Source organism: Merops nubicus, unplaced genomic scaffold (genome assembly GCF_000691845.1).
Source record: "Merops nubicus isolate BGI_N331 unplaced genomic scaffold, ASM69184v1 scaffold4734, whole genome shotgun sequence".
NCBI classification, from domain to species: domain Eukaryota; kingdom Metazoa; phylum Chordata; class Aves; order Coraciiformes; family Meropidae; genus Merops; species Merops nubicus.
In genome coordinates, this window is record NW_008603467.1 from 2,035 (window position 1) to 14,229 (window position 12,195).

Here is a 12,195-nt window from a genome sequence, read left to right on the forward strand (position 1 = left end):
GTGCAGTCTAAAAAGCCATCTGCAGACCAGGCTGTCACCTGGGTAGAATTTAAAGGCATAGCTGTGGACAGAAGATGTAAAGAATGAAGTAAGCGTATGTTACATTTTGCATCAGTATAAAGCAAAGAGATACACTACCCTCTCTGCTGCAGGACATGGCTTTATAGTGAATGGTGTGTCCATTTCAAATGTCAGAATGGAGTTAATTTGGTGACACGAGCCATATTTTGGATCCACTGATGAGTTCTGTAAAAGAGACAAGAAAAATAATATAGAATGCTGTTAGAGACATGAAGGAAGTATCCAGAAAATAGGACATAAAATTATAAACTATATAGATGGTTGTAAACCAATAGGATTATTATATATCAATGCTGAAAATTTTGCTTGCTTTCCTGTTTTGACGCAACTTGGCAGACACTATGTTCAAAGTAATAATCATTACCACAGGCTATTGGTTTGATTTTAGAACCATACAGACAAAGGATCCATAATCCAATCTCAGGTGCTTCTTCCCTCCTTGCTTAAATTAGCCAGTCTCCAGGACCACATCTACCCAGGTAATAATAATTCACTGAATTATTGAACTGCTCAGAAAGCATAGTGGTCTTGAGCTGGTGCTGGCCAGTACAAAAGCTCAGTGCAGGGATTAGGTCCCTGAAATTTCATTTCAATGTTGCTGATTTCTGTTATGATTAATAGTTAAATATTAATGATCAATGTGGTAACGTTCCTTCCTTTTTTTCAGTGAAATTAGAAATCTTAGAAACTTGGATTACATAGATCCAGATGCCTTTAAGAACCTCCCACTTTTGAAATACCTGTGAGTATTTAACACCTGTAACAAGCTAGCACTTAAGCCTGTAAAGATGACTTTTTATACTATAGCAGCTTTGTTTCTTTACATTACATTTTGTAACTGATTGCAATGTTTTTCCCTGATGCTTTATTTTGATGACAGAAAGCCAGCTAGGTTAGGAGTTGGAACCTTGACTACTTTTGAGAAAAAGGAAAACATGTTCACAAATTCATCAGTAGTTTTGCCTTTCTTCTTATCCATTAAATGTCTGGAATACACTAATGTTTCCTTGGCAGAATTCCACAGCTAGCTTCCTTCTTAAAATAAGCGCTCCCTTACTATATTTTTGTAGGGAATAGTGGGAAGAACAGACACATCAGGAATATACACATCTATATTTATTACATATTTACACAGGGTTTTAAAGCATACCTGTTAGTAAATGTGACAAGCACATCTATTAGACACCTGATTTCATATGACCCCTATGGCAGAAAGAAGTCCTGAAGTCCTGTATTACCATGAAATTTCAAAAAAGAGCAGCATGGAGTAACCAAACCATGAAATTATAGGAAAAAAAGATGACAAAAACTTTTATGATTCTGAGTCACGTTTGGAAGACTCTAGAAAGGGCTGTGTATGTAGTAGTGGAGAGGAAGAAAGATTTTTCCAGATTTTTCCTGTAAATCAGAAAGTAACAAAAAGAAAGTAGTCAAAACAGTTTCATTTCAGGAGAATAGTTTTTAAAATTGATAATTATATTTTCTTAAGTTCTTTCCACTCTACAAAGGTTCAGAAATAAGGGGCATTAACTGTATTCACATTTTAAGACAGTGTCCCATTTTAGAGCTATTTGAACAGCTTTTAGCCTCAATGAAGGATAGAGGATTTAGGGGTCCAGAGTATTCTCTGAAGCAGCTTAATGTCAAGTGAATCCAGTTATAATTTTTTTCCTCCCTGCTCACCTCATAGGATACTTCTCTCTGCAGATCTGCCTAGCCATCATCTTATTCTGTGTTCCCACTTATTAGATTCTATAATTTATAATAAAACTGGTATTTTGATTTTTTAATTGCTCTTGCATCCTTGTATTTTGGACAATTGATTATAAATTAATTGACTGACAACAGAGAGGAAGAAATAACCATCCTGAACTGTTGAATGCTTTAAATACATTTTTTGTTGTTCAGTGATACGTAATTCTTTCAATTTCTTCCCTCTTTCAGTGGTATTTTTAATACTGGACTCAAAGCATTTCCAGACGTCACCAAAATCTCCTCATCTGATGTTAACTTCTTACTGTAAGTATCTGTCCTCGCAGCTGATTAGAATATGTCCCACCTCAGATGTGACGAAAACCTATAGTAAAGGAGAAAAATATCAAATAAGTCTGAAAAAAGCCCTTTCCCTCAAGCTATATTTCAATAATCACTAACACCAAACCTGGAAAATGCCAGGTCACCTAGCAGCATACATTCAGCCTGGATGAGAGACACAGACACACAAGTGCATTTCTCTTGAATTATCCAAAGCATGTGATACACAACCTCTACAGATCTCTTGATTTTACTTTGGTTTTGGTTTTCTAATGGCTGTGCAGTACCTGAATTGGTCTGAAGTCAGACTAGTGGGACACATGGGGCCTGATCTGACATACAGCCTGCTAACATGAAATCATCCTGTCAACATTCATCTAACAAATTTGTGCTTGCATGGTGAGTTCTTATTGCACATTTTCTGATACTACTCTTCAGTGAACTCCTATATTGTTGAATTATAACCTCCATTTGCTATCTGCCTTCTTTCTTCTAACCCCACCCAGAAGACTCAATAGCGGGAGAACTGGACAACCTTGAAAGTAATTCTGTATCACTACACCTTTAAAAAGCTCAGTGTTGTGCTCACATTTTTAGGAAAATTTTGGTGAAGACTTACTTTATCCAAAATATGTTGCTTCATACAATTAATATTTAAATAAAGAACACAGAAAAAAGAGCAGCTGAAAAAGCAAATTACCAAAGCTGAACTTTTAAGTCAGTAGACCAGAAGCACCTTGGTTTCACAACAGCCTTTGTGGTGAGGTCAGCTCAGGCTGGCACAGTGTGTTTTTAAGAAAGAGGACTACCCACCTCCGTTCTGTCACTCATCCTTTTTTCATAGCAGTTGAATGAGATACCTGCTTTTTTAGATTGGCAGCATGAGCTTCCATGAACACACACTTTGCCTAAATACCTTTTCCCAACTTTACTTGTAGAGTCACATTTCAAGTACAAGTCTGTCGCCTCACTGAAGAACCACAGCACCAGCACTGGTGATTGCCTACTTTTAAGCTACTTTTCCTGTGTGGAGCCATCTCTCATTAACAGAAGTCTTCAGCTTGAAAGAATTTCCTTTACTATCAAGCTTTGCTAATTTAGTTGGGTTTGTTCACGAGGCACTCCTACATAACACTAAGGCCTTCCTTTCTCACACTTTAAAACCCATTTTCTTTAACTGGTTTTATTAAATACACTGCCTCCTAATTTATTTTTTTTTAACATGGCTTGAACCAAATTGCAGAACAATTTCTTAAAGAGACAATAGGAACACAAATAGGGCCAGGGGCATCTCCCACTATTATCCTTAAAGGTATTTCAGAAACAGAGTTCTGCTGTTAAAAAAAGGCAGGAGTTTCTTGGTATCCAGAGAGCAAAGATAACATCCATCTTTGTGCCCTAATCTGAAATGTAAATTCAAATTCTGGATTGTAATCAAGCCAAGGAGGAAGAGCAGCTCAGATGAAGACTTTCAGGCTGACAAGGTAAAAGTATCTTGGTCACTACTTAGTCCTAGGGAGGAGTTAACAATCTTATATTGTAGCAAGGTTCATCTGGAAGAGGCTTGACTGCTGGATGAACCAGGTGAAAGGCTGTTAAAAATGAGAAATATTACACTAGAAGGTGACTTGCAAAGACATGATTGATGGTCTACCCCAGGCATTGTTTCAGTGCTGCTAGGGGGCATCCTTAGTCAAAAATGGTCAGTCCCCACTGCATTCATGGTCTGCCATTAGCAAGACAATACAGCAACGTAGAAGTGCTGGTTGTTCTGCTAAAGAGTCTAGACATGTAGTGAGCAATGAGATCTTCCCTCCCAAGGATCTTCTGGGACTAGAGGTAAGCCTTGTGCTAGCTCAGGCTCTATAACCTGGGGCTGCTACATTTGCCTTGGCTGTAGGCCTCCAAGTTTGAAACCTGAGTCATCCAGAGCTCTGAGTGGGATACACCTACATCTTGAGTACTACTATGGAGTTTCTCAAAGACCAAAAAGGCTTTACCTTACATTAAGCTCTACTAGATAGTAAGTTGAATGCTTTGCTTATGAAGTAGAGTGAACCAAGAATTAAATAGGCTAGGTGAAACAGCAGTTTACACAACCATGTGTGTCTTTGCTTCCAGCCCCCTCAGTGACTTTCTAACTGGCAGATAGCAAAATACTATTTTACTTCTACCTTTAAAATTTTTTATGAAGATCACTAACAAAAAATAAACATGAGTCTTATATGCTAAAGACTTCTGAAAGAGTAGACCTGCACTTTCAAGGGAGGTATTTTTAAACATTGCTATGCAATGAAAGATAGTCTTTTTGTTTCTTTCATCAACAATGAAAATTTGCTTTTGAAGAATAACAGGTTTCTAAACGATTAATAAGGTAAAGCTGGGGAAAAAGCATTCATTATATCATTGTATATTTTGTGACCTTCACGGTCAAGCAACTTAGAAGTAAATATTTGTTTAGAAAAGTGAACCAATCTGAAAATTGTCTAACTAAACTTGTGGTGGAAACCACCTATTGTGAAAGCTACTGGGAATTAATTGCAGTAATTAATTAATTACTGTGCTACTTCTGGAGCACAGGAAGTTCCACCTCAACATGAGGAAGAACTTCTTTCCTGTAAGGGTTCCAGAGCACTGGAACAGGCTCCCCAGGGAGGTTGTGGAGTCTCTTTCCTTGGAGACTTTTAAGACTCATCTGGATGCGTTCCTGTGTGACCTGCCCTAGACGAGATGGTCCTGCTCTGGCAGGGGGGTTGGACTCAATGATCTCCAGAGGTCCCTTCCAACCCCTAACATTCTGTGATTAAAATAGGTTTATGACTGTTCAGTGCTAGTACATATATATGCACAGAAAAAGAATGAATTTTTTCCTGTCATATGGGCAATTGTTAGGCCTTCTCAGCTCATGGATGTCACAGTCTGGCCTTGCTAGACCACATGTGATCCACAAGCAGAAAAAAAGAAAAATTGGCAGAATATTTTTATTTCCAGATTCAGGAAAAAGCAGAACAAGGATAATCAGACACTTTGCTCTGGACTTTGTTTCTACTAGCTTTTTCCTCTCCCTTCTCCAGTTTAGTCATAGTAAATCTCTTTAGTTTTCCTTTATCCCTTTTGTCACAATGAAGTTCTGGTCTGAAGAGACATACTATTTATTAAGACTGCAGAGAGGGAGTAAGAAAGTATTTAAGAAATGACAGATAGTGAAATACTCTTTTGGAGAAGAGTTGAGAACAATCACTAAGTTAGAACATATAATTTATTTAATCTGTGCTATATGCAGTTCTTTAAAGTGAAATGCCACTGTCCTAAGTCATGTAACATCTGATGTCTTATCCAAGCTTAGCTAGAGAGCAGGATCTCAGCTCTAAAGTCATCGGGCTGGCTCAGTTGACATTGGAGCACTACCTATTTTGGTAATTCTGTGGCTTATGAGACAAGAGATCTGTCCATGCTGTTAACCACTATAATCACCCAAGCTGCTATACCTCACCAGGACTACAAAACCCATCTACTTCACCAGCTCCCTTCCTGGATGCTGCAACTTGCTTAATCATTCCACTTTTGTCTTCTGGCCTTAGATATAACTAAAACTAAGATATTGTACACTTTTATTTATTATCAAGACAGAGGACAATTAATAACATAATAGTTCTAGAGAAGCTCTGTTGGGCAGATTTTGATTGTGATGTTTTGTCTCCTTTTTCAGCGAAATCGCAGATAATCCTTTCATGACTTCAGTGCCTGCAAATGCTTTCCATGGGCTTTGTAATGAATCTCTAACTCTGTAAGTTCTTCCAGTTTAAGTCACAAGGCAATTACTTTTCTCAAGCATATGATAAAATGTTTTAAAAAAAAATAAAAAACCCTATCCTAGTCTGCAGTAGTTTGTGAGAGAGAAACACCATATAGAGGTAGTATCTATAATGTAGTTTGCATAAACTCTTTACTTTGACAGTAATTTGAATTCAGCCTGCTGTTTTCTTTGAACTGGCTTAACCAAAGTGGTTTTGCTTTTGTGTGACCTTAATGCCACTGAAGGTTTACACTGGAGAAAATCAAAGGGAAACATCTGCAAAGTTTTCCTGTAAATCTACAGCATCATTAGAACTGTGTCTAAATTTTCTACAACCTAAGTGGTACATACCATGAAATCTAACAGGTGGCAAATATCAGAAGACATACTTGAAGGAAAATTGTTAACTAAAGTTCATTTATGCAAGTCATACTCAATGTGAGCCACAAGAAAGGGCTGAGTGGAGTGAAAATTACTGTAATGAGTTATGACCTGAACTGGGGGCAAGAGCACTAGAATGCAAGAGAATGAATTCGAAAGAAATTTAAAAAAAAAAAAAATTCTTCTGCTCTAAAGGAATGAATTCTAAACGCTCAGGCAGGCTTGACAGTAAAATCATACCTGCTTTCCTAGTTCTTAGTTCCTTTAGCCTTCCTTAATCAGGCCTAGCAGAATTTTGTTTCCTTGATTTTAATTTGAGGGTGGGAAAGTTATAGCAAAGTGGTTTAGCCTAGTTCTACCTTTGCTGTAAAGATGGCACACCTGCCACATGGTATTCTTGATTCAGCTACACTCAAGAATGCTGCTGGGCATTTGTTTGACCTTGCACTATAATTGCTGCTTCTTCAAGAGATTAAAATTAACCCATCATAAATGTGCTGTTGCCAAAAAAAAAACCCCGATACATAAGATTTTAGGTATTCAGGTATTGAAGCAACCTAAAATACACTAATTTTCTTTTAAATATTTTTTTTGCTTGCAGCAAACTCTACAATAATGGTTTTACCAGCATCCAAAGCCATGCTTTTAACGGGACAAATCTGGATGCTATGTAAGTAGATTGTTCTCTTCTTTCAGAAAAAAAAATATTATATAATAAATACTCTGTGCTTGTTGGAGGCTCTCAAATATATATTCTAATTATTTTTAAGGAGCAAAGAGAAGATACTAATTTTGCCAGCAATAAAAGTATCAGCGCTTAATATCTTTTGCAGTGTGCTTTAATTTGGTATCTATATTTATAGCTCAGAAATAAAATAATGGCAGGTCATTCTAATGTGAATTTTGTTCTGGTTTGAAGCTACAATAATTTTTTTTTTATCAGTTACATTTCTAAGACAATTTAGAAGATAATTATGCTATTTTACTAACATGACAGTTTATTTTAGTAAGTGTAGCACTGATAATGGTAGCAGCCCTGTCACAGAAATCATTTACCTGCAGAATAGAGAGTGGTGTAAGGTATTGGAAGCAACTGAGAGGAACCAGTCACCTGCACTAGAAAGGAGTGATGGGCATCTCAAAAGTGTGAAGCAATAATTTCAGCTTTCCCTTCACCTTATTCTAGTTTCTGGAAAACCAGTACTTAGTGACCGAGTATCCTTTTTGCACCAGACCCAGGATCATCTGTCGAATCACTAACATAGAAGAAATCTCAATTCCAAAGGCTCCATTCGCTTTGGCAGAGCTTACTCTGGTCCTACAGAGGCTTGACTGAAGAGTCTGGCTGGTTATCTCATGAGTGAAGAGATTTCTTCCTCCTGAGCTCTTAAATTAACCAGGGAAGCATGAGGATAGGTACAATTTTCAGTATTTCATTATAAATTGGACTTGGAATTGTATAAGAATTCTATAAAAGCATGGTCTTAATCTTTCCAAACCACTTGTTTGTTTTTCCTTAGCTAGCTAGACTTCCTAAATTTTCAGAGATTTGAGTTAAACTGAAGATCTGGGATAGGTCTTATTTTACTCACATTAGTTCATTACTTTAAACTTTCATATGAGAAAGGAAGTTTTCCATGATGACATAATGTTTGTAGGAGTGCCAACAGCAACCACAAGATGTAAAATACAGCAAAATTAATCCAGTATCTTGACTGCATCCCTCTAAGCTGTATATGCAATACTTAAATTTTTAATAAGCCTTGGCCAGTATATGAACCATCTTGGCTCTTCTGTTCCTTAGAGGGCCTTACAGAGAGATCAGGATAGACTCCAGCGCTGGGCAATCACTAACTATGTGATATGTAACAACAGCAAGTTCTGGATGCTCCACCTGAGATAGGGTACTCCTGCTAATATATACAAACTGGGGGACAAGAGGCTGGAGAGCAGCCCTGCAGAAAGACATCTGGGGGTTTGGGTTGATGGCAAGTTGAATATTAATCACGTGTGCCCTGGCAGCCAAAAGGACCAACCATTTCCTGCAGTGCATCCAGCACAGGATAGTTTGCCAGTTGAGGGAGGTGATTATCCCATCCTGTGCTGCACTGGTGTGGCCCCACTACGAGTACTACGTGCAGTTTTGAGTGTGTCAACATAACGACAAACTATTAGAGAATGTTCAGAGGAGGGTGACCAAGATGCAGAAATGCCTCAAGGGCAAGAATTGCAAGCAGCATCTAAGGTCACTTGGTTTGGTCAGCTTGGAGAAGATAAGGCTGAGTGGTGACCTCATGGTAGTCTACAACTTCCTCCAAGGGGGCAGTGGAGGGGGAGGTGCTGATCTCCTCTCTCTGGTGACTTCAGAAGGACACAAGGAAATTATATGAAGCTGTGTCAGGGAAAGTTCAGACTAAAAGTTAGAAGTAAGGTTCTTCGCTGAGGGGGTGGTCACTCACTAGATCCAGGATGTGGCCAAGACTGGTTGTGAGAGTTCAAGGAGTGTCTGGACAATGCTCTTACTTACATGGTTTAGTTTCAGGTAGTCCTGTGATGAGCAGGGAGTTAGACTCAATGATCGTTATGGACCCCTTCCAACCTGAGATGTTCTATGATTCTATAATTCTAAGTGAGTCTTTGCAGACACAGACTATGATACACTAGTTAAGAAAATTAAAAAAAAATAATTAAAACAAACAAACAAACAAAAAAAAAACAAACAAAAAAACAAAAAAAACAACACCATAAGAAAAAAAAAATAAAACCAGGCTTACTTTCAGGGCTTTATCTACTAGCAGTAATAATGGTTTATTACAACAGTTTTCTCCTAATTAAATCATATGACATTTACTCAGAGCAAAGCAGTACTCCAGATTTACAAGGCAAACTAGGGAGCTGAACATCAGCAGTAAAGCCTTTATCTGTTTGATAAACTACACTGAAATTTCTAAACTCATTTTCTGAAGTAGTTTGGTTACCATATGACAAGATAAGGTATAATTTTGCAAATTAAGCGCGAGCTTGGAGAGTTGTTTCTAGCAGCAGCATTAAGTTAATGCAAAAGGCAAATATTTCATTTTCTGTATCCTGACATTTCTAATTTGAACTCCTGTTTATCTACCACTGTACAGCACAGAAAGTACCCATTATCCTCTGGGCCTGCTCCAATGTCCTTTAGACTTGATGAAACTAGGAGCAAAAAGAAACGAAGAGAAAAAGTGAGGGAAAGAAATTTTAGTAGGTTTTGAAGGAGGAAGACAACCAACAACGATGATTCATTTTGACAAATCATTCAAAGACTCTGTGTTCCATCTATAAGTCCAAGGACATTTTTTTCAGTCTCAGAGGCTACCTTCTACCATGCACTGTGTCTTTCTACCACTCCTGCAATGTTAAAAGAACTATGTAATTCAAGGAGGTCAAAACAATGCAGATATAGGTGTGGAACTGTACGTAACATGGAACCATTATCGTACAGAATAATAGCACTGCCTGATAGAGCTTCTCATCCAACAAGGATCTGTGTTTTTCAGCAAACCATGGTATCGCTGTATATGTTTTATAAAGGCAGGGAAGTAAAGAACCAGGATTGAAAGGCTGAATGACACTTTCACTGAACAGCACTCACAGGAAACTTGAGTCCCTCCTTCGAACACATCATTAAGGTCCACAAACTGCATGACTCCTGCAGACTTCTGAAGAGTGCTTATTTCTGTAAGGAAACTGGAGAGGAAAGATTTTCAAAAACATATTTACAGTGAATGGCTAAATCTATTTGTGACGAGCTGTCTAAATTGCTGAAATGGAAAGTGTGCAATCTCAAAATCTAATTACAAAAATAAGCTCCAAAAGAATATATTTACTTGAGGAATCATTTATGATGCTTGGCTTAGCTCAGAGTCAAGATAAACAATGATATAAAAAAAACATACAATGAATCCTTAATACTGCCCATTTACCAATGCACCTCTTTTGCCTGTTCCCCTTTTCTTTAACCTACATTTCATAATCCAACAGGATACAGAGATACATTAACATGTTACATGTCCAGAGCCCGCTTAATACTGTAGTAGTGATACTTAAATGTGTGGCAAACATATCCTTTTTCTCTTTGTTTTTTAAGCTTTGCTGCTTAATTTTAAAATCCAAAGCTGAAAGAAAGCAAGCAGATACTATCAACTAATACATAATTCCATAAACCAGTGAGGTATTCCAACTAGGAACTTCAGTAACTTTACTTGGTTTTTAACTAAGTGATCCTTTGGAAGAAAATTTTGCAAAACCTCCCTTTTTCTCTCATCTGGCTGTTCATTCTTACTTCGTCACTCCCTGAGCTGACAAAATTGACTGTGGGGCTGTAGAGAAACCTTATCAGTAAAATAACCCAGCATAAAAAAACCCTCAAGAAAGTTGTGTCCAGTTACAATATGGGGGATGTCATGAATGACCCTGGACTATGCAAGAAGAGAAATAGAAACCTTTTACACTGAAAAAAAGGGATGTGGAACTATATGTTAGTTAGTTGAAGTAGGTGGTCAGCATTTTTCATTCATATCCTTTATCCTCAGAAGAAAATACATTTTTGGTAAAAATAAAATATTTTGTAAAAATACTTTCAGATCTTTCAGCTTTTTTTCAGTTTTCCAACTCAGTTGATGATTTTGAGTATTTTTAATATTTGGGATTTTGTTTTTCTTTCACCATTTCATGCTTTTCACATATGCTCTGTATATCCAAAATGGTGTCCCTGGAGAGCTCCCAGAGTGCCCTCAAAAACTGAACTTGAATAGTGTTTTCATATATATAGATATATGTATATATATATTTCTCCTTTTTGGACACTATAGCTGTGGTGTGCCCTTCGACTTTTTGGTGCTATAGAGTTGCTGAGCATCAGGACCTGGTGGTTGCTCTTATAAAACAGACTTTAGACTGTAACATTTTGAAACAGAATGTGCATATCACTCAAGCTGAAATCAGAAGTTGCTCTTCCTCAGGCAAACTCTCTAACCTGTTGCTTTATGAATCATGCACTGATAATGTCTGAGCACTTAGCATCTCTGTCATACCCTGACATGTCATTGTCTGGTTTTACACAGCAGTTGAAATGCCCTCTTTCTGTTTCATGTCCTCAGAAGAACCTACTCAGGATACTACAGTCGTGTTTTCTGGTGGGGCTGAGACTTAATGCAATCTATTTCCCACTTACCCCTGGATCTTGAGTCCATCGTGACTTTGTATTAGTCACTTGCATAGTTAGCTTACTGATCTGATTTTATTTAAAAAAAAAAAAAAAAAAAAAAAAAAGGCACCTTCTTTCACGTAAAGCACTATGAAACCATCAGCATACCCTACTCCAGATTTAGCATTTACTGCTCCACATTTCCTGCATACTTTGCACTGTGGTATCCATGTCTCTCTGATTGCCTTCCACTTTTCAAAAAACTTCCAAAATTACTATTATTCTAGTGTCCCCCCTGAGGATAGATATTCCACTTCATCCATGTGATTTCTAAGACTTCCAACCTTTGTTTAGAGACCTGGATACCACTGTTGTGGTTTCTTTTCTGCAGTGTATTTAAATGAGATTCTATATCGTTTAGCTGTTGGTAACAGCAGAATTACAGGCATTTTCAGAAGGAGCTATGCTGGCTATATATAAACTTACTTTGTCAAATTAGTGTTAACCAAAGTCTTTTTCTTTCTATTTTAAAGAGATATTATCAAAATAAAACAGTTTAAACAACTGAAATCAATTAGCATCAGGAAATTGTACATTCTGATGGCCCTGACTCATCGATGTGAAAACTGGCAGCTAACACTGCAGCCCCCTCCTTGGTAACACGTGGTTATGAACTTCCCAAAAGCCTCTAGCTGGCTGTTTCTATTCATGAGTTTGAAGT

General features: G+C 37.5%; 1 protein-coding gene across 1 annotated transcript in view; it reads left to right on the forward strand.

Annotated features, from left to right (window-relative positions):
- Window positions 1-748: 748 nt before the first annotated feature.
- The window catches only part of TSHR (thyroid stimulating hormone receptor), a gene marked incomplete at its 5' end in the record, with an annotated part of 29,408 nt that continues 17,961 nt past the window's right edge, over window positions 749-12,195 (forward strand). Inside the window, 4 exons of the mRNA XM_008938658.1 lie at window positions 749-823; window positions 2,026-2,100; window positions 5,825-5,902; window positions 6,894-6,962. Of these exons, the coding sequence (XP_008936906.1) occupies window positions 749-823; window positions 2,026-2,100; window positions 5,825-5,902; window positions 6,894-6,962 (297 nt within the window). The remainder of the gene's footprint in view (window positions 824-2,025; window positions 2,101-5,824; window positions 5,903-6,893; window positions 6,963-12,195) is intronic.